The 22,328-nt window shown below is 34.5% G+C and overlaps 2 protein-coding genes across 2 annotated transcripts; one reads left to right on the top strand and one right to left on the bottom strand.

Moving 5' to 3' along the window:
- The first annotated feature begins 5,408 nt into the window (after window positions 1-5,408).
- LOC143530972 (protein EDS1L-like) lies at window positions 5,409-7,823 on the top strand. The gene is made up of 3 exons (XM_077026379.1): window positions 5,409-5,727; window positions 5,805-6,590; window positions 6,905-7,823. Exons 1-3 carry the CDS (start codon window positions 5,431-5,433, stop codon window positions 7,607-7,609), a joined length of 1,788 nt encoding a protein of 595 aa, XP_076882494.1. The 5' UTR covers window positions 5,409-5,430; the 3' UTR covers window positions 7,610-7,823.
- A 362-nt stretch (window positions 7,824-8,185) lies between these two features.
- On the bottom strand, window positions 8,186-9,094 carry LOC143530771 (uncharacterized). The gene is made up of 2 exons (XM_077026219.1): window positions 8,721-9,094; window positions 8,186-8,332 (listed from the first exon to the last, which is right to left on the bottom strand). The coding sequence occupies exons 1-2, from the start codon at window positions 9,078-9,080 to the stop codon at window positions 8,282-8,284; spliced, it is 411 nt and encodes a 136-aa protein (XP_076882334.1). The 5' UTR covers window positions 9,081-9,094; the 3' UTR covers window positions 8,186-8,281.
- Between the last annotated feature and the right edge of the window lie 13,234 nt (window positions 9,095-22,328).

Genomic DNA, 22,328 nt, shown 5'->3' with positions numbered 1-22,328 from the left:
ATAATTCTTGATGAAAATTATATGAATGGATTGAGTTTTAAATGTATTTTACATTGATATAATTTTCATCAAGTATTATATGACACGAACAAAAATATTTACGGTCAAATTTGCAAAAGAAAGACTTGAAAAGTCAAAATAGGACATTTAAATTGGGACAGAGGGAGTAATTTTTAAACAAACTGTCTTTAGAAGCTTATGTCTACGCACCCGCAGACATGAGCCTCTTACAGATCTTTGAAGCAAAAACAAACACAACCTTAATAACGAGTTTATGGGTTAAACTCGTTGGTTATATAAAATATTATTTTGACACCCAATTCAATGTAATATTTTTTTACAAAACTTAAATAAACAAAGATATAGACTCGATTAATTTACTTGTTTTTAACACTCGGTTTGATTCCTAAAATTAGTGTAGGGCTGATTCAAGTTAAGGTGATCACCCGAACCTTAAAAAGTAAGTTTTGCGGCCCCGTTTTACACGCTTTTAAATTGAGAGAAAGACGTGGTTAAAGCTTTTATATACACATTATAACGTATACAATCATGATGATTAATGTTAATGAGTTCATTATAGTTACCACTATTAAAAATCCCCGAAAAACATAAACATTTATCTTTGAAGAGTCGTTGAATCATATGATTAGTACTATTTGGGGTCTGAGTAACCCCTGTTTATTGTAAGCCTTGCCAACGTGTGTTGTTCTTTTTTTTTTTAACAACCCACTAAGTAACACCGGCTACTCCGTATGCGGCCCCCATTGGCTAAAGGTAGCCCGAGCCAGCCACTAGTCCGGACGCACGGAGCCCGTAGCGGTCCACCTATTGAGGGATTCACCGGATAAAACCCGACCCCCACGCCCGCCAAATGGCACGACAGTGAGGAGTCGGTAAAACAGGGTGAGATCAGGACTCGAACCCTGGCAAGCTAGGGTCATCCCTCATATCTCCCATATAAATTGGTGATAGTGAGGTTTGAACCCCCTATCTCTCACTAGTAATGTGAGTGCTCTACCATTGAGCCACATCCAATTTATATTGCCAACGTGTATTGTGATTGCATATCAACCAAACTGTCTTTATTTGTGTTACAACTAAGTCTGGGGAAGTTATGTATCATCGTGTGTATAAATGCCTATGCACTTGTAATCGTTTGTCACCAACTCGTTTAGTTGACCATTTTAAACCATGTTTTTCAAGTTTAGAGCGTCGGCTAGGTGTTCTCCTTATCTTAATCAGTCAATCAATCAATCATACCCAGTGGAATCCCGTCAATAGTAAAGCTATAAGTAGGGTCTATGGAGGGTGGGATGTAGGCACACCATACCTCTATCCAAAGGGATAAAGAGGTGGCTTCCAGAGAGACACTCAGCTCTAAGAACATATGTGTACGGGAATATAAGAGAAGATCAAAGTTCATGGTAATATAATTAATAATAGCACATAGTAAAATTAATATTACTAATGCCTAAAATATATAATATATGGCAAGAAAAATAGCATAATGGTGTGTGATTAGAAAAGGGTAAATAGCAGCCCTTAAGGTATTCTTTTCTCTCTAAAAATCCTTAACTTTAATTCTACGTCTCCTAGAATTCCTATCCTCAACCATGTCCTCGGAGAGGTTTAGTTCTAACAAATCATGCCTAATACTCTCGTCCCAAGTCAGTCTAGGTCGGCCTCTACCCCTTCTTCCCTTTATAGTAATGTTTTCTATTGTTCTAACAGGATTCGTCGTCTGTCTTCTCTTCACATGTCCAAACCATCTCAATCTCCACTCTCTTATCTTATCGGATATGTTAGTTACCCCTAATCTCTTCCGAAACACATCGTTTCGTATTCGGTCTAACCTTGTGTGTCCACACATCCATCGTAGCATTCTCATCTCTGCTACCTCCATCTTTCGCACTTGTGTCTTCTTGGTGCCCCAACAATCTGTTCCATATAACATTGCAGGTCTAACTGCGACCCCATAAAATTTCCCCTTAGTTTAGTTGGGAATCTCTTGTCGCACAATATGCATGTGGCTGCTCTCCATCTACACCATCCTACCTGAACTCAGTGGGCCACATCACTGTCTAATTCCCCATAGCTCTAAATAAATGATCCTAGATACTTGAACTTAGTAACCTGCGGAACCACTTGCCCTTCAATGGTGATATGGATGTCCTCATTGTCAATGACCCCACAAAAGTCACAGTGTAAGCACTTAGTCTTAGAGCGACTAATCCTTAAACCTTTTGTCTCTAAGGTTGTTCGCCACTCCTCAAGCCTCATGTTTAGATCTTGTTTCCTCTCAGCGACTAGCACGATATCGTCTGCGAACAACATGCACCACGGGAGTGTCTCCTGAATCGACTTTGACAACTCATCCAAGACTACTGCAAAAAGAAATGAACTCAGCGCTGACCATTGGTGAAGGCCTACCTCCACATGGAAGTAATTAGTATCCCCCACGGGCGCACGGACAGTAGTTGAAGTCCTGGTATACATATCCTAAATTATCTGTATATATTTCCTCGGTACCCCTCTACCATCCAGGCATTCCCAGGGTACTTGGCGTGGCACACTATCGTACGCCTTTTCTAGGTCAGTAAACACCATATGAAGGTCACATTTTCTCATCAATCTCCTTATAATTTGTACTGCCTCTGTGGTTGAACGCCCCAGCATGAATCCAAATTGGTTCCCGTAACTTGAGTTTCTCGTCTAAGTCTAACCCCAATCACTCTTTCCCATAGCTTCATAATATGGCTTAGTAGTTTGATTCCTCGGTAGTTACCACTTACCACAACGTTGGGTGTCTCCTTTGTTCTTATAGATAGGGACTACAACGCTACTCCTCCACTGGTCTGGCATCTTACCAGATTTGAGGATAATATTGAACAAAGTAGTTAACCCATGATTCCTTCTTCTCCCAGACATTTCCACACCTAGATGGGTATGTTGTCTGGGCCAACCGCTTTAGCCCTACCCATCCTTCTAAGTGAGGTTTGCACCTCTTCCCGTGTGATCCGTCGGCAGTAGCAGTTATTCGGTTGTTGTCGTTGCGCGGTTGTGTTTTCATATTCTTCTTGGTAAGCTCTCTCATTGTTAAAAAGGTTGTGGAAGTAGGTTTGCCATGTTAGCTTGATGTCATGATCCTTAACCAGTACATCCGTTTATAGGTTGTGTTCTTTGCCTCATACACCGCCTTCTTTGCCTCTCTCTTGTTATTTTTGTAAGACTCCCTCAATTCCACTCGCTCTGGAATCCTGCTAATAACAAAGATATAAGTAGGGTATGGGGAGGGTATGATGTAGGCACACCGTACCTCTATCCAAAGAGATAAAGAGGTGGCTTTCATCTCTAAGAACATATGTGTACGGGAATATAAGAGAAGATCAAAGTTCACGGTAATATAATTAATAATAGCACGTAGTAAAATTAATATCACTAATACATAAAATATATAATATATGGCAAGAAAAATAGCATAACGGTGTGTGACTAGAATAAGGTAAATAGCAGCCCTTAATACATCCCACCCTCCCCGAACCCTACTTATAGGTGTTCTCCTGATCTAAGATGTTCAAATGTTTTGAAGACTTAGAATTTTGCATGTATTGTATTAAGTTGTTAATGTAAAATGTTTAGGCTATGTTCCAGAACCAAACAGTTTTGAAATTAATAATGTAATGTGACGTGTGTGTATGTTAGTATATCTTAGGTAAGCATGCGTTTCAAACCATATTCAGATACAATAGTGTTCCCAACTTCCCGCTTTAGTGGGGTGTGACAAATTTGAACATAGAACCCTCTGAACTGTGAAGTAATTAAACAGTATCCACGAGCCTAAGCTTTTATACCACTTGTTACAATTAGAATAACTAACATTACCCACAAAAGCAATAAATGAATACTAGGATTTATCGTGACTCGGTTTACTGACCTACGTCCACGGTGGCAACAAGGTATTCTTTATTAAGTGACAAACTATTACAAGTACATGCGCATCTATACACAAAGATTACAAAATTAGGGTAAACTCGTTTAAAATAAACAAGACAGGAACTGGCTAGGGCCGGCTACCTATGGCCTCGCGCCCCTTCTTTCTACGTCTATGTGGAAACCAACCAGGAAACCTGTGAACACAACACTCATGTGTGTTAAATCAAGTATAATGTATGATGATTATTCCAATGGCATTGGTTACGAGTGCTATTAACCGTTAGCATAGGTAGATCTGGGGATTTTTGTTTGGGGGGGGGGGTGGTGGGGGGCAGGGGCGGACCTACATGTTTAGGTACGGGTTCACGAGAACCCACTGTGTTTCGAAAAATTACTATAGCGACAATATAAAAAAGTTTGAGTGAACCCATTAATAAAAGGTGGAGTGAACTCATAGATGAAAATGAAGAACTGAACGAGTGGTAAGCAGCTTCGTTTTCAAATTGCGGGTCATGGGTTCTAGCCTGCTAGAAGATACATTTTTGTTTTAAAACGTACTTTCTTTTAAATGCAAACCTTTAAAAACACTGTTCAGTCATTTCTCTCACTCTTTCTCTCTCTAATCCTTTTTCGTTCTAATCTTTGATTATTTTGACTGCAACTCACCAACTGTTTAACAAGCCAATTGTTCTTATTTCTTTTCGCTAACCTGATGAATCTGTTGAAAGAAAACCATAGAGCTTGAAATTGGTTTATCAACATAAGACTACAAATTGATTAGGTAGTTATTTTGAAAAGTTTTTTTTTAACTTTTTTTCATTTTATATTGTTGTATTTTCATAGTAACGGTTTGATTTGGTTTTGTTTTTCCACGGTTTGTTTCCATTTTCGATAACGGTTTGACGTAAAAACCATCAAAACCAGACCGTGAACACCCCTAATGAACCGTCCCTAACTTGAACAATCAAATCGACCCAAAATATTAAACGTCTGGTCGTATAAAACTGGAGCATCAAATAACAATGAACTCATTGAAAAAAAATTCCTTGATCCAACAATGCTGGGAGGGGGGTGGGGTGGGGTGGGGAGATTGGGTAAAACCATTCTAGAGACCCAAACTAAATAAACTTTCGGAGCTCTTTTACGAATTTCATTGTTATAATTTATAAATATGCATCGTGAAAAGGAACTGGTCAGAGACAATGATTTAAAAATGGTCAGTTTTGCTGTAAAAACTTGAAGTTACGTCGGTGGTTATTATCATTTAAAATTTAATTTACCTTATTTAAAATAACATGGGTATAACTATATGTTTTATTTACAGGAAAATAAAATAAAGTGATTCGATCATTTTCTTGTATGTAGTTTCGGTTGATAATGGTGGGAAATGACAAAATACCCAGACACTTAAAAAGACTTTCAACACACAAAAGTCTTCTCATTCTTTTGTGTCAAAAACAGTCACACACACACAAGAGAGAGAGAGAGAGATTGAAGATGATGGAAGAGAAACTAGGTGTTAAAGAAGCAGAGATCATAAAAGCCTGTGCTTTAGCTGTGAAGTCACACAAGTCCAACGATGGTTTTATAAAAGAATCTGGCACGGAAGATACTGTTTTTGCCTTGGGTGGATCATGGGCTGTCGAAGATTTTTACAGCAAGGAGCCTTTTGGAGTGAATACTTGTTCGCTAATGTTTCCGTCACTAAATAGTGTCGGTAATAACGAGCTCGCTAACATCACTCAAGGATTCTTTCTTAGATTTCAAGCTATTCTAAAAACATTGCAGACAGAGGTAATAAATAATATATATTAATGAATTAATTTCCATAGATGAATGGATCATATAATTTCCATCTTTATAAACTGCAGGTAGAGAAAGCAATCAAGAAAGCAAAACCCATCATATTCACAGGTCACTCTTCGGGGGGGCCGGTGGCGATCCTAGCCGCCGTCTGGTACCTCGAGAAATACACAAGGTCTAGCGGCGTCTTCCCGTGTAAATGTTTAACTTTCGGGTCACCACTTGTGGGCGACCGTATATTCACACACGCTCTAAACCGAGAAAATTGGGCCCGTTTCTTTGTTCATTTCGTAGGAAGATATGACATTGTTCCTCGGATAACACTAGCCCCCTTAACCTCCCTGAAATCGGATTTCACTCAAATTCTTGATTTCTTCAATCCCAGATCAAGAAACTTTCAAAACACATCAATCCCGACCTCCCAGGAAGCATTGTCATTTTTCAAGACAGTTTTGAAAAACGCATCGTCAGTTGCCAGTCATGCAGCTTGTACTCTCATGGGGAGTACCAACTCATTACTTGAAGTCATATCCAGTTTTGTTCAACTCAGTCCATACAGGCCTTCTGGAACGTTTATCTTTTGTACCGGAAATGGGAAACTTGTTTGTGTGACAAACCAGAATGCGGTTCTGCAGATTCTCTTTTATTGTTGTCAGCCTAGTGATGAGTCCCAGGTTAGAGATGCAGCAAGCAAAAGCTTACAAATGTATTACAATAATGAAGTAAGCGAGAGTGTTTCGGGAATGCAAGATGTTGTGTACCTTGATGATGATATGGAGATCCCATCGTCTGCAAACGGTAATGCTTTTGGTGACATCGCGTCTGTACACACAGCTCTAAATGATCTTGGACTGGTGAGTCTTAAATATATAATAGATTATACCGTGTATTAATTATATTTTCAAATAAGATACGATTGAAATTCCGTATAAGTCAATTGTTAAATATTTAATACGTTTGAAATCAGATATCTCACATAAGTTATTATATTTAACATCTTGAATAAATTAATGTTTTAGTACTGTAAACGAGAAGAATCTTGGAATCACAGAAGTGTGACATGTAGCGGAATTAGTTGCATTTTTATTTGTTTTAGCTACAGAATTGTGAATGGGTCGATTGGAGTTGTGTTTTTATCTGAACGATTGGAGTTAATATTATTGTGCAGAGCACGAGGGGTAGGCTATGCCTTCGAGCAGCACATGCATTCGAAAAGAAAAGGCTAGAAAACCAACAGATGATTGATTCAAAGATAGCCAGCATCATTAAAATGCAAGATGTGATAGCCGAGTACCAGAAGGCGTGCAAAGATCGCAACATTGGTTATTATGATGCTTTCAAGATTCAAAAGGGTACTCCTGACTTCAACGCAAATGTGAAAAGGCTGGAGCTTGCAGGCATTTGGGATGAGATTGTGGAGATGCTGAAACGGTACGAGCTCCCAGATGGGTTCGAGAGTCGTCCCGAGTGGGTAGAGCTTGGAACCAAGTTAAGGAAGCTGGTGGAACCCCTAGACATAGCCAACTATTATAGGCACTCGAAAGATGAAGACACTGGAACCTACTTGAGAGTAGGTGGTCGACCGAAACGGTATAGATACACCCAACGGTGGCACGAGCATGCTCACAGGCTCGGAGAAGAGTCTAGTTGCGAGACCACCTTTTGGGCAAAAGTGGAGGAGCTGCGGAGGAAACCGTATCTACAGGTTAAGGATGATATTGTTGTTCTAGAGAAACAAGTGAAGGAGTGGGTTCAGACACAAGAGCTCAACAATGATGTGTTTTTGGAGAAATCTACGTTTGTTGAGTGGTGGAAATCACTCCCACCAAAACATAGATCTGAGTCTTGCCTCAAAGGATATTTTGCACATTGAAGTTTCATCCGACTGTGTTTGTGGGTATTTGTTTTTATTTGTAAGTGTTTTCTTGTTTTGTCATTTTAATGAGCAAGGTACTTTCTTTGTATTATGACTTGTAATCATAAATTAACTAATATCAAGATCCACGCGTTTTCATGCCTGAGTTGAAACGTGAAAAAGATCAGTTTCAACCCGTAAATAACAATAAGTACATCAATTCTCCACGCATTATAGCTGAGTGTCAATAATATTCAAAATTTAGATAAAAAGAACAAAACTATTAAAAGAATTCACTCCTAATGTAGAACCAAAGAAAATAGTCATTTTCTTAAATTCCAAAGAGAAAAAAGTAAAGATCTAGACAAAAGCTGGCTCAATAAAAGCCTGAATGGAAAACAATAAAACTGGTGCAGGGTACCCCAAACACGTGCGCCGAGCCGGTTGATTAACCAACAGCCAAAAAACCAAAACATGTTTTGGATGGGCTAAACCAGCTGGGTTGGTAGAGAGGGTTTTGACTCAAATTTTTGTCAACCCTGAGTCTGAACAACCCTATATAGTATTCACTAAAGAAAAAACCATAAACATTGTCCCAGATATTTTTTTCATTAAGAACCAACAATTCAAAATTTTAATAATTTAAACCTTCCAGCATTCAGAAACTACTAAAATTAATGTAAACATGACCTAATCTGCAACTATATCCACAATTCCATTGCCACCATTTTTGCTCACACGCTGCATAAAAACACAACACAAAAGAATTAGCATCCATATACGCTACACTACCTCGAACAATTTCACTGTCTGTAACTGGTAAAAAAAGGATTTCCTGGCGGCCTGAAAATCATTTTACTTAAGAAAACAGGTTTCATATAGAAATAACAATCATTAATAACAAGCTGAAATCTAAAAACTAGATACCTAAGTTGACTAACAAATAGAATCATAGGGATTTTGGAGATGTGATAACATTCACCGTCATTCATATGAATGGTTAATGTGAGCTGACACAGATAACTTTTATCCATTCTTCTTGCAAATATGCATCAGCAAGTGATCTAGAAAAAATTGTGTGCCAGAATGATATATGTGAATGGATATTAGAGGTAAAGATAACACCAACCTGTTCATCGTTCTCCTCTTCTGTTAACCGAGGTCCTGCCTCCTCTCTGACAGGGGTTGGTGGGCGGTCAAGATCCTCTCTAGGTGGGGGTTCAAGTTCCTGTCTAAGTCTTCTAAAACAATCACGTACACTTACACACGACTTCACTGGACCACGTGACCTCTTTTTGTCTGCATTCACCAGAGAGGGTCCTGCATGCTTCCTTCCTATTGTAGTTACAGGCGGTGGTAAATCTTTGTCATACACACGTGAATTTGACACTTTCTCTTTCTCACACCTTAACTCTTCTCTCAGAATCATCACTTTATCTATAGCTTCTTTAAGTTGGGCTTCCAGTTCTTCAATTCTCTTTTCTTTCATCTTGGTTTCTTCAATATTCTGAAAAATATTTGGAAAGTAAATTCTGACAAGTATGGATCATGTGAACGAACATTCGATGCAAGTTGTGTTTTTGGAAACAAACAAAAGCGAGTGATTTAATGCTTTTGATAAAGACAACTTAGTGGATGCCTTAAACGACATACCACGAATATTCTGTTAGATTGTCTAAATTCTATCTCAAGTGCACCCAAGTAAGCAAGTTTGCGTGCCTTTTAACGGATATTCTAAGTGATAAGCATTTTTAAGAAGTAGATGTCTTAATAAGAAGATCAAAGGTATCAGTTTAGAAGTAAACCATCCATATGTGAATCAACAAGTAAGATAGTGCATTTTTCATAGGGGTGCAAACGAGCAGAGCCACTCGCGGGCTACTAGAGATCGGCTCGCCCGAGCTCAAGCCCAAAAGTAAGCTTGTTTAATAAACGAGCCTGTCATTTATATATATATATATACACACACATTATAAAAGCCATAAAAACAATTTGAAACAGTTGCATTCCGGTGGATGAAAATAACTACATTTGAATTGAATCAATAAAGAGAGTAATAGAAGTCATTTAAACTCGAAACATAATTCAAAGTTGAGTAAATTAAGAACACGCAAGAAAGCAGAAACCCTAAAACAACAACAGAGGAAATGAAGTTGTTAGACATACCTTAGCATCATCCATCATCACCTCCGTTCCGTCAACTTCTGCAATGATAAAAAAAAATAAACCCATCAAAACCCGATTCGATTGAAAGAACAAAATTAACATTACCTGATCGGCGTCCACCCACGGAGAATCGAACAGAAAATTTGGGGGTTTTAGTAAGCCCCGCACCTGTCACTGTCAGTCTACTCTGTGTATTATTATTATTATTATTATTATTATTATTATTATATACAAACGGCTCATTTACATATTTTCCTTTTTTTTTAAACATACATACTACATATTTTCGCCACATCAAACATACTTCCTACACATACTTACATCGTAAGGCGTGCCAATCAACCTTAAACTTACACTCCAAGTAACCGTGATAAGATAGGGTTCGTTTAACTTAGAGCTGTGGATGCTAAACATAAACTGAATATCCAATTATCAATTTCTCTCTCCTCTCTCTACTTTTCTCTTACCTCTCTCTATCTTTTCATTAACTTCACTCACATATATCATCCACACTCATTCAGAAAACTAAACATGAAACACTCTTTCTTATTTTTTTCTCTCTCCCTTCATTAATGTCATTTGCCAACTAGACTAGATGAAGAAGTGGATACATGGTTAGAGATGCTCTTGTTTTAATATACCGGAACCTTAAATAGTTAAAATATATTATAACTTTTCACATACAAATATTATAGTTAAATTGACGCTTCTTCTGGAAGAGAAAACCTAAAATGAACATAATTGGTTAATAAATAGAAAGACTACAGGTCTACATGTTTTATTCAAATAAACGGTTTATCAAGGTTCAAAGCTATGCAAAGTTAGACTAAAGGTCTAAAGGTGTATCATTTGATCTAAATATTTATACAACTTATTCTCGAAACTACATGTTCGAGGTAATGTGCACAAACATAAATCAGTGAGAAACATTAATCGTAATAAAGTTGAACACGCCTAAACACTTTACAAGCGTGTATACGCTCTTTATAAACAAGTAATTTACAAAAGTTTGTATGGGATTAAAGATCCCTAAAACTTTAGTATCTACAAGCATTTAGGCTAGTTATATGTGTGTATGGATCCATACATATATGGGCAGAGGGTAGGCATGCCCTACCATGCTTAGCATAATGTGTCCATCTCATTGAGCCAGTCTATAGGGATGTGTAGACTTGACTATGTGCATATAATTAGTACGCTAGTCTACAGGGCCGCTAATTGTTTTGAGTATGAACTAAAGGTTTGCAGAAAATGTTTTAGTGTCAACGTGTTCATCAGCATTGTTGCTGACATATTTTATAAACTGTTTTACAAGTAACCATGAATAAGAGATAGAGGATGGTGGTATTAGCTATTCGACGATCTGATGGCTTAGATGTTTTAATATTGTAAAAGATGTAAATTAATGTTTTCAGAGTTAAACACTTTTGTATCATTAACGAGTATATAAATCCAAAGTTTTGAATATAATAATATTTTATTAAATTAGGGACATTGGATTTTATTAATTCGAACTTTGACAAATTAGCCGATAATAATCCCAACTTAAGAAATTCCCTATTGGCATTCACCGAGAATTTTCCTAACGAAGACTAACCCGGTTAGTTTTAGGTAAAAAAATGTCATTTCTCCAAGTTAGGGGACAAATGAAAAGGTATTTAAACTTCAAAACCAACCGTCGCCACCACCGCCATCGTCGCCACCACCGCCGTCACCCGCCACCACCACCGCCATCGCCGCCACCACCACTATGTAAATTATAGGTTTATGAAGGGATAGTTTGAAAATTTATATTATTATTAATAAATATATATATTGGTGGTGGTGGTGGCAGCGATGACAGCGGTGGCGGTGGAGGGACGACGGCGACGGCTGCAGTGGCGGCCGATGGTGGTGGTGATGGCGATGGTGACGCCGTGGTGGCAGCGGCAGCGTGGCGATGGTGGCGAGGGGTTTTGAAGTTTAATTATGTTTTTATTTATCTCCCAAAGTTGGAGAAATGACATTTTTTCCCTAAAACTAACTGGGTTAGTCTCCGTTAGGTAAAGGCCCGATGAAGGCCAATAGGGTGAAAGTTGGGACTAACCTAGGGAATTTCTTAAGTTGGGATTAATATCGGCCAATAGGCCAAATTTCGGATTATCGAAATCCAATATCCCATTAAATTAAATACTTCTGCTACATATATACTCTGATATATGTATAAAACAGGTACCAATGTTGGTAACACGCCTAAACCCATGGAGCCCGGTGTGACAGGTTGTTATCAGGGTCATCGATCTTAGGGAATAGGTATTTGAACAATACCTAAGCTTTGATTAGAGCTAAGTTTCAATATTATATTCATATAGGTTGGTATTCTTTTTTATCCCTCATCAGTCTAATCTTAACAGATGTCATCCAATCATGTATCAGTTATTACGGTCGTAGACGTAAGGCATCCACTCGTTTGAACCCAATTCCACCAGAGATGTCAAACAAAAGAGAAAGTTATTTCACTGACTTCTTCAACTGTGAGCATATAACCAAGAAAATGATAGTTCAGCTAGTTTATTTTCCTCGAACAGAGAAAATGCCAATTGAGCTATCAAGTGACTCTTCAGGGTATAACCCCAGGTATTATACCTTGGAGGAACTAAAGGCTATGAAGGAAGCTGAAAGTAAGATGAAGCAAGAACCAAACTCAGCTCCCAAATATCATCCATCAAATATACCATACTAGATTTGTTAATCAGTTCATCATGTAAGTAATATAAAACATGATAAATATTAAACCTATGAACCTATTACAGCAGGGAGAGTAGTAACCGCAGCAGGGTATGATGTAGTCGACATGCTTGTCATCTTGATCGCGTTCCCCTTTAGGATGTATAGTTAAGGATGGTGTTAGGGTTCTTGAGAGGAACCTGGTTTAGGAGAGAGGATGCACACAAAATTGTATGTGTGTGAGATTAGGTTATGATGTTAATTTATTCTCTCTATATATACACCCAAGAGGAAACCCTTTATTAGCTATTAAGAGTAATATGGCCCATCAACAATTACCAAGCTAACCTATAATAAGGTATAATTAATTATTTTGATCTATTATTATATAAATGATAATGATGGCCATATAAATAAATATATAAAATATATTTATTCTTACATTCTCACACTTGGCCGAGTAATCATTTATTATGAGTATTAGATAAGCCTGATCAGGAGTTAACACTCATTTTAGTTTTAAACTCAAACTGGAGCAGAGAAATACAGTTATTGAATTGAACATCAGCTCAAGACCCCCATTAATCATACTGCAGTCCTTATTTAAAACCTAAGTAGTTATGATCAAAATTTTCAAGTAAGCCCTTCAGAACGTTTTATTTGTATATTTAATTTGTCCATATGTCATTATGCATGCAGAACATATTAAGAGACGTACAAAATCAAAACTGATGAGGAAATTTAATAGTTAATCATTCATAGTACGATATGCACTTGTATGTGGTCATTAATAAACCCCTCATGATTATAAGCGCTTTCATAATACTTATGGGTAATAGACCTTTAGTTATAGGATCCTTAAGCATATCATGAATGTATTCGATATGAAAATTTAGATTCCTCAATTCGTTCATAAACGAATAATTAATTTCATATCAAAATTTAATGCATCACCTATCAAACTGTTACTGTTTGAGAAAACATGGTAGCTGACGTTATCACAATTAGTCTTCAATATATAATTTATTTGGAGTTTAATAAAACTTATGAGTCCACTAATAAATATTCAACAACATTTATTGACAACAACGTTGTAATTAATCAACATATTATGTTGTTATGATTTAGGTTGGTGTTATTAGTTCATTATGACTCCTCCATGAGATAGATTTATCTACTAACATAAGAATATATCCCGAAAATTACATTTTCTTATCTCTGAATATGACAAAGTTTAGAGTAATATACCGGTTTGAATTCTCACTTCTTCTTTTAAATTATAGTCTTTCGTTTCTTTTAAAGATATTTTAATACTCTTTTAGATTTTTCGCATTAATCTAGGCATATCTAGTGTGTTACAATTTTGAGTAATATCTGAACGAGTTAGACTTGAACCTACATAAAGCTTCTACTTAATGAAGCATAAGGTAATAATCTCAATGATCCTATTATCCTCTAAATAGAGCAATATTGTTTGTTACATGTGTAAGGACCCAATTAAGATAAAACTTATAGAACAAAACTAATGTCCCTTTGGGTCTATCTCAGAATGTTATGATATCTATTATGTAAAGGATATCTTTGAGATATTTCATATCAAAGTGTGTGAACAATGCTTTGACTTATGTAAATATACTTGTCAGAAGAATGTCATCTATATAAGGACAAGTTTGTTTTTAGTTGCTCCCACTCATCTTGAGGTATGTACATTTATCCACTTGGTTTTTGATGAAAATAATTGTATAAATATTTCATCAAATTTTGATGTTTGCATTAACCCATATATGGATTTTATTGACTTATAGACTAAATGTTCATTAACCTTCAGTTTATAACATTTAGGTTGTTTTATGAGCATGTAGATATGTAAGTCAGTTATTAGGGAAAGTTGTTTTAATTTTCTTATAACGTAGCTCTTTAACTATTATAAGTTACTTGAACAGTGATGATCCTCAAAGAAATGTTTTATAATATAGGTTATAAGATTCTTTGATGATTTATTTCCTTTTGAATCTAACCTTTAATAATCAATTATGCTTCTTAGTGTCTTAACGTTTGTGTTAGGATTTAGTTTAGTTATGAAAACCTTTAGGTGATTCTACCAAAACTCAAAACGTTAGCGACTTATGGAGTGAATTATGATTGATGATAATGGTTTAATTATAAGGGGTATGATCATTAAACTTTCCAACATCCAATTCAACTTTAGTTAGGGAGGTTACATAAGCATCAAATTTAGTAGGTTTTAAAACCTAGATGGCCTCCTAAGTTGATTATTGGGTAATTTTAAAAGTCTCAGTTTTATGGATTAGCTCTTAGTTAGGTTGCTATCATATTCAGGATTCTAAGTGTGTAAGATTTGACGCAGTATGGTGTACAAGAGGTGTAATTGGAGTAAAATTTAATCTCTCTCTTCCCCCCTCCTCTTGTACTTCTAGCAAGTCATTATAAAGACTTTTACTGCTCCCACTGACCTTACAAACCTTTAGGAAATTAGCATACTTAGGGTCAGTATTTAAAGACCAATAGATTCTAACAGAGAAACAAGTTAATAATATAAGTTGTTGCAGTTTCTCTTGGTGAGAATTAATTTAGTAAGAAATCTAAATTTGTCCACGTTTAAGCAACAATGAAACTTTTGTAAGAGTAGTGGTAAATTCTAAAGAGATAAGTTTTGATGGAATAGTGTTATGATGGAGCAGTGTCTTGTACAAGAGGTGTATTTGAGATAATATCAAGTTTTCACTTCCCCACCTCTTGCAAATCTTGTAAGTTATGATTGAGACACTTAAGGCTCCCACTGATCTTTAATATCTCTAGGAAATATACAAGAGAAGTTTCAATGATGTACATGACGTGGGAATCTGTCATAATTTGTTAGACTTGATTTGACTCCATTAACGTCCAGATGTCATAAAAAACTTAAAGGACATATTTAGAAGTAATCGTATTAAGTATATATGAACGGATCTCTTTAAGACCGCGGACCGTAGAATACTGATTAGATACAAGTAAATAGCATTTTAAATGATAAAAGAATTATGTCTGAATATTCAGTTAGAATAAGTTTCACGAATGTTTGTGAAATATAACTTATGGTGGAACCATACTTATTCCTTAAGCCAAGTAATGTTTAGGGCATTTAACACATGATTTAAAATCACTAAGAATGAGATTATATGAAAAATCACCCTCATCAACCATGTCATGATTTCTCATGAAATTTGGTTTTAATAGATGAATATTATAGGTCTCATTTGTCTTTCATTAAACTTTTATTTGCATTATAACAAAAGTTGTGAAAGTATACATTATCATCTAGTTCTATTTTATAAATGCTTCAATCCAGATATTGATAACAAATAACATAAGAGTTTAAGGTAAGAGTGATATTATGTTGGCTATGCAAACCTTATAACTGTCATAATGTAACTTAAGTATTGATACTAAATTCTGATTAATCTTCAGAATATTTAAAGTATCATAAAGTGTAATTAAAAGACAATTTATCATGGTTCTAATAACCTTAACATTTAAATTTGTCACTAACACTCATGTTAGTTATTTGTTGATTTCGGGTAAACATATAGAACTAGACTCAACAAATCATGTGTTAATGGGAACATTATGATTAGCAGACTTATATATCATTATTTTACAACTATCAATTTTGGCCAGTTGTTCTTTTGAATTATGGATAGTCTTGTAATGTCTATGCCTAATCTAATGGCATATTTTTGCAATGGGACTTCTCCTTAAGAAACCTAAAGCTGGAAGTAATACTTGTATTTTGTCTATGAACCTTAGAATTATCCTCTTTTAGGTTTTAGTGGTAGTGAGTTGAATAACATTTTATTTCTAGCACCAGTCATTTCTTTTCGTGTACATATGTTGCTGATCAACATACTCATTTTCCTTTGTTACTTCTGAGTGTTATAGTTGATTCGTAAGGCACCAAATTGTACAGCTGAAAATTTTAGTATGTAATGTACTAAAAAAATGTATTTGTTTCCATGTGTAAGCCCTTAATTTTATGGGTCATGGTATTTTACATTATGATGTATTCGGTAATGCCATTTTACCTTATAGTTAGAATTTTCAAGAAAGAATGCATGCATCTTAGGAGTTATTTTGATTAGTCTTAGGAAAAACTAAATCAAGAATAACTCTAGTGATAGCATTTGTTTAAATAAATTATTGATTATCATTATTATAAGAGACATTATGATTGACGCATCCCATTTGTTATGCTCTAGTTTTTAATATAATGATTGTTATTAGAAAGAGCAGTAGGATAGCCATATCATGTCTTAATGAATAATTAAAATTGAGAAGAGCTAAATGTTATTAAAACTCTTTATGAGACAAAATTCAATTGTATATTAAGATTAGAGTGGATGATTTGGATGAGATCGTTATTTATGGAAGAAAATATAGTGAGTAATATTACGGGATATTAAATAATATAGATTAAAGTTTATGATCATTAAATTAGTGAAGGATCATTAATATGAGGATCACTATATTTTATTGAAGATGTGATATGTCTATTATTAACATCAAACTAATAGACTATAGTTAATAGTTCTACTTAAACAAAAAATAAATTACCTTTGGGCAGAATTAAAATTTATTTAAGTATATGTGCAGAAGAATTGTAACACATCACCTTTGGGCAGAAGTGAGACAATTATTTTAATTATGCACGGGCTATTTTTGCTTAATAAAAATGTAACAAATCACCTTTGGGTAGAAGTGAGACATTTGTATCATGTTAGGCAAAACTAACAAAAGATTTTCAGTTATACTTGAATGATAGGGTAAATGTAACTCATCACCTTTGGACAGAAGTGTTACATCAAAAGTTCATTCAAGTTAAGCCTTTATGTTTTGTAAAATTTTATAATATTTAAGGTTTACAAAACATTTAATTAGTTAATAGCGGAAAATGTTTAGAGTAAGGATTTTTAAGTTTCCGGTAGGACCTTATTTTGCGGAATTAGTTCTCGGAAATTTTGGGTTCCCGAGAATTTCCAGTTTCCAGTTTTTAGTGGGCTTTTCAATATTTGGGTGTTTACATGATTTTATGGAGTTTTATGGAAAATGTTGATTCCGGTATTAGTGAGTTTTCGGGTTTATGGGTTATGACCACAAACCATTTTAGAAACTTATAAACTCTTAGAACACATAAACTATTTTAAGCCCATAATACATGATTTTTATATAGCCCGTGAACCCATAAACTGGTTTAAGCTCTTAACCCATGATCTTTATTAACTAAATTAATAATGATAAGATTCGGTTCAAATCTTTTTAATGATTAATAATTATATTTGTTTCCTATTTTAAAGGGATTCAAATCTTTTAATAAAATATTAAAACTTCTAAGTTATCGAAGATTTGAAAAAAATATTTCCCTAAATAATCATTAACAAATTTTAATCTAGATTTTGAACCAACATATGTATAATTTTTGATAATAATGATGAACACGAAGAACATCATCGAAAATTTTAACAATTAAACATAAAAAAAACTTGGAATCGAAATCTTTAAACATGAAATTAACAGATTTCGAAAATATTAGAGTTTACTAAATATGAGTTTTAGCGATTTTAAACAGTTTCATGTATTGTTTTCGTAATAGAACATGAAAAAAAAGGAAACCTAAAAAATTAGGGTTTATCTAGTTTACTCCATGTCTTCTGATTCAATTCCAGATTTACGGAAAACATGAAGAACTGATTAATCAACATCACTCTGATGCCACATGTTGATCAGTTCTTCATGTAAGTAATATAAAACATGATAAATATTAAACCTATGAACCTATTACAGCAGGGAGAGTAGTAACCGCAGCAGGGTATGATGTAGTCGACATGCTTGTCATCTTGATCGAGTTCCCCTTTAGGATGTATAGTTAAGGATGGTGTTAGGGTTCTTGAGAGGAACCTGGTTTAGGAGAGAGGATGTACACAAAATTGTATGTGTGTGAGATTAGGTTATGATGTTAATTTATTCTCTCTATATATACACCCAAGAGGAAACCCTTTATTAGCTATTAAGAGTAATATGGCCCATCAACAATTACCAAGCTAATATATAATAAGTTATGATTAATTATTTTGATCTATTATTATATAAATGATAATGATGACCATATAAATAAATATATAAAATATATTTATTCTTACAAGATTATCATCCTTCGGAGGAGATAGAGATTGAAATATACCAGACACTTCAAGCTGGATGAAATGTTACTCGGATCAGGATCAGTGGCATTTTGTAACTCTGAAATATACTCCAACGATGTCCAACAACGTATCAAACCCAAGTCAGTCCCGAAGGCCCAAGTTGAGAGTTATGCAATCATAGGACATGTTTACTTTTCTAATTGAAGTAAACAGAAATGACATGGAAACAGACTCTAAGGAAGACCTAGAAAAGGACCTAGAGGAAGGAGAGGCAGGAGAGGATTCCCGTGAACCACTAGTCTACATACCACTATACACTGTATATATACCAACCATATCCGAAGAAGCAAATGAGGTCAGACAACAAGGACAAGCTGCATAAGGTTTCTACAATTTGGTTTTCCAAACAACCCTACCGCAACCATATCTGAACAATCCATATGACATAGTGATGATGGGATACTTGGATCCACCTCCACAATACGGTTATCCTTATGTTATTCCACATTCAATGGATGAGCATCTCAGTCGTGCCCTACATGAGGCATATGATCTCAAGAAAGATGTAATTGATGTTAAGTAGAAAAAGAAGAAAATGAGGAAGATGTTGTTATAGAAATATAACAAAATGAAGAGATGATCAAACATTTCATAGATGAATAGGATGTCAATCTGTAGCATTCTCTATCGTCTGTATAAGTGTCCGTTAGCGGTTAGTTAATCTGTAATATACTCTATCATTAGTATCTGTTCTACTTTGATTGTAGAATGTTTAGAAAAAAACGATCTTTCTCAAAACAAAGAAGCTTTAGTACAAGGAAGCAACGAAACCAGAACAATGCCGGCCCTAGAGATTCTTGAGCAATTGATAATCAAGATACAAGAAATGATCACTAATGCAATGACCCCATTTATGAAAGCAATGAAGGAAGGGTCAACATACAAAATATAATCTCGTCAATCCAATAAAACCGTCAAAACTTGAACTCATTCAAATCCTTCAACTCATCATGATGAAAGTGTTCATAGCTCGAATGTTTATGACAATTCAACTGTAAGTTCAACAAAGTTGAAAATTGAAGGCTGTAACTTCAGAGACTTCAAAGCCTATTGTGACATTCATTGTAAAAACTCGGCTTTTTCCAATTTATATTACCCGGCCCATCTTCATATTCAGGAATTTTTTCCAAGAAAATAGCGCGTTATTCAAGTTAATATTGTTTTATTATAATTATTTAATATATTAAAACAACTTTCAAACATGTTCAATTTCAACCCTAAACTAAACTTTTAACCCTTAATATTTTCATCTCTAAACTCCAAGGACGATTTTGCAAGATATGCATATTATAACCTCCAAACCCATTTACTTGTTACCAAACCTGTTAACCCGACCCATATTGCACCCGTAGACCTAATTGGGATTTCTTGTGCCTTAATTCTCGTCATAAACAAGAAATTGATTTGTGAAATTTGATTCCCTTACTATAATCGGCCTCCAAGGACAATTTTGCAAGATATGCATATTATAACCTCCAAACCCATTTACTCGTTACCAAACCTGTTAACCCGACCCATATTGCACCCGTAGACCCAATTGGGATTTCTTGTGCCTTAATTCTCGTCATAAACAAGAAATTGATTTGTGAAATTTGATTCCCTTACTATAATCGGCCTCACCGAGGTATCTGATTAGGAAACAAGATCGATAACGATATGAATGGATTATATTAACAATCCGTCTTTAACCCGTCTATGAGTATACATTATAACAATCATCATAATTCAATTAAACATAGATAGTATCCTCATAGTTGCGCCAACATTACCCCTATATCTAATTACGTTATAAAGATCTGTCGTATCATGTTCTTTATGTGGTTCTAGCCGACACTGCCGTGATCAATTAAATCATCATCGAAGCATTGTTAAAGGTAATTAATTTGTATAACCAGTTTATCTGTAATCATGAATCAATAACCCAAGGGTTAATTAACCAATATAAACGGGATTAGTCGATTGGCAATTCTAGGGTTTATAGTTGATTTGAGTTTGAGTTCGTCAATATATAATATTTTGTTTCAAGCATATAACCATCTAACGCACTAGCCCAGTTGGCTTGGGAGGTGTGGGTTAAGGTTGTGAGTGGCTGGGGGCGCGGATTTGAGCCATCCCCAGCCCGTTTTTGTTGGTTTTATTTTTAGAAAATCCTTTTATTTATTATATTAATTCTTTTAATCTATTATATTATATTATATTATATTATATTATATTATATTATATTATATTATATTATATTATATTTTTAATAGAACCGACATATTAACTAGTTGTTTTTTGAACCTTGGTTAAACCATATATATATGTATATTTAATATATATATATATATATATATATATATATATACATAATATCACGTTAATTCACGTATTAAAAATATAGTTTAAGTATTTTATAAAGGATCATATTTTATATAAATGTTATTATTTATCATCTATTATCTATTATTTACAATATTTATTTAAAATAAATCTTTATTCATAACAAATATATATATAAATACATTAAACGCATTTTTAGTTTAAAATAAACATTTAAAACAAATCTCTTTATATAATCTATCCAAAATTTTATAAATATTTATTTAATTATTTTATTAATTAAAATATACTATTTATTTAAGTAATAATTCAAAATAATAAAGTAATAATAAAATCTATGTAATATTAAACTTTCGCAAGAACACACCCGATCATCAAATCCGGAACCTCTATCTAGTTTTAGATTCGTTGTTGAATTTATATTTAATTTCCGTAATTATTATTACTTAGGAATTCGTCGTTGATATATCTCGTCGAGCGTGACGTTTATCAATTACCATTCTTATCGCACTTATTCCTCTTATTTGCTAAGATGAGTATCTCACTCCTCTCTTTTACTCATTTTCAATTGTTTTGAGGACATATGCGTTACTAGATATTTTATTTATATATAATATTTAATTGCAACTATTAATCCTTGTGTGTATATCAGTTTATGCCTAACTTGCTATTTGCTTACCTGCTTTATTTTACCGCATTCGGAGATGCCCATCATTAATAGTATGATAATACGACCGTCGTAGTGGCGGCATCCAATCGCATGAAAATGGTTTCCCAGACAACCCATCTTTGGTAATCAATGCCCGATTCGCATGGTAACTGTTTACCCGTTTCTTTATTATTTGTGTGAATTATTTATATGCTATGGCTTAATTGTTTATCTCACAGAAACAGTTGGCGTTTTCTCTTATATATTATTATTGTGGTGTCAAAATTTGGTGTTTTAGTCACTCAACATGTGTTGTTAGTAAAATTTATATTTTATATGCATATGTAGGTTATCATAGGAATTTAATGCTAGTTGTTGAAGACTTAGTAAAGAATTAAGTTAGAAGAATTTTAAATCAAGAATAGTTAAATTTGGAGTTATTAATTTTCTTGTTGCCTTATTTGTAAATTCTGTACTTTGTATTATTTAAATTTATTTGAATATTCAATTTAGTTTAATAGATATTTTCACCTTTAGTATTGCATGTAGTACATTGAGAGTTGTGAGCAATTAGCTCACGCCACGGCATTTCCGTCTTAGGTAGGATTGTGACATTAATCACTTTCGATATAATTCA

Source organism: Bidens hawaiensis, unplaced genomic scaffold (genome assembly GCF_021521415.1).
Source record: "Bidens hawaiensis isolate Kalapana, Puna unplaced genomic scaffold, B.hawaiensis_p1.1 tig00000670_1, whole genome shotgun sequence".
In the NCBI taxonomy this organism is placed as follows: domain Eukaryota; kingdom Viridiplantae; phylum Streptophyta; class Magnoliopsida; order Asterales; family Asteraceae; genus Bidens; species Bidens hawaiensis.
This window is presented reverse-complemented; position numbering and strand designations above follow the sequence as displayed.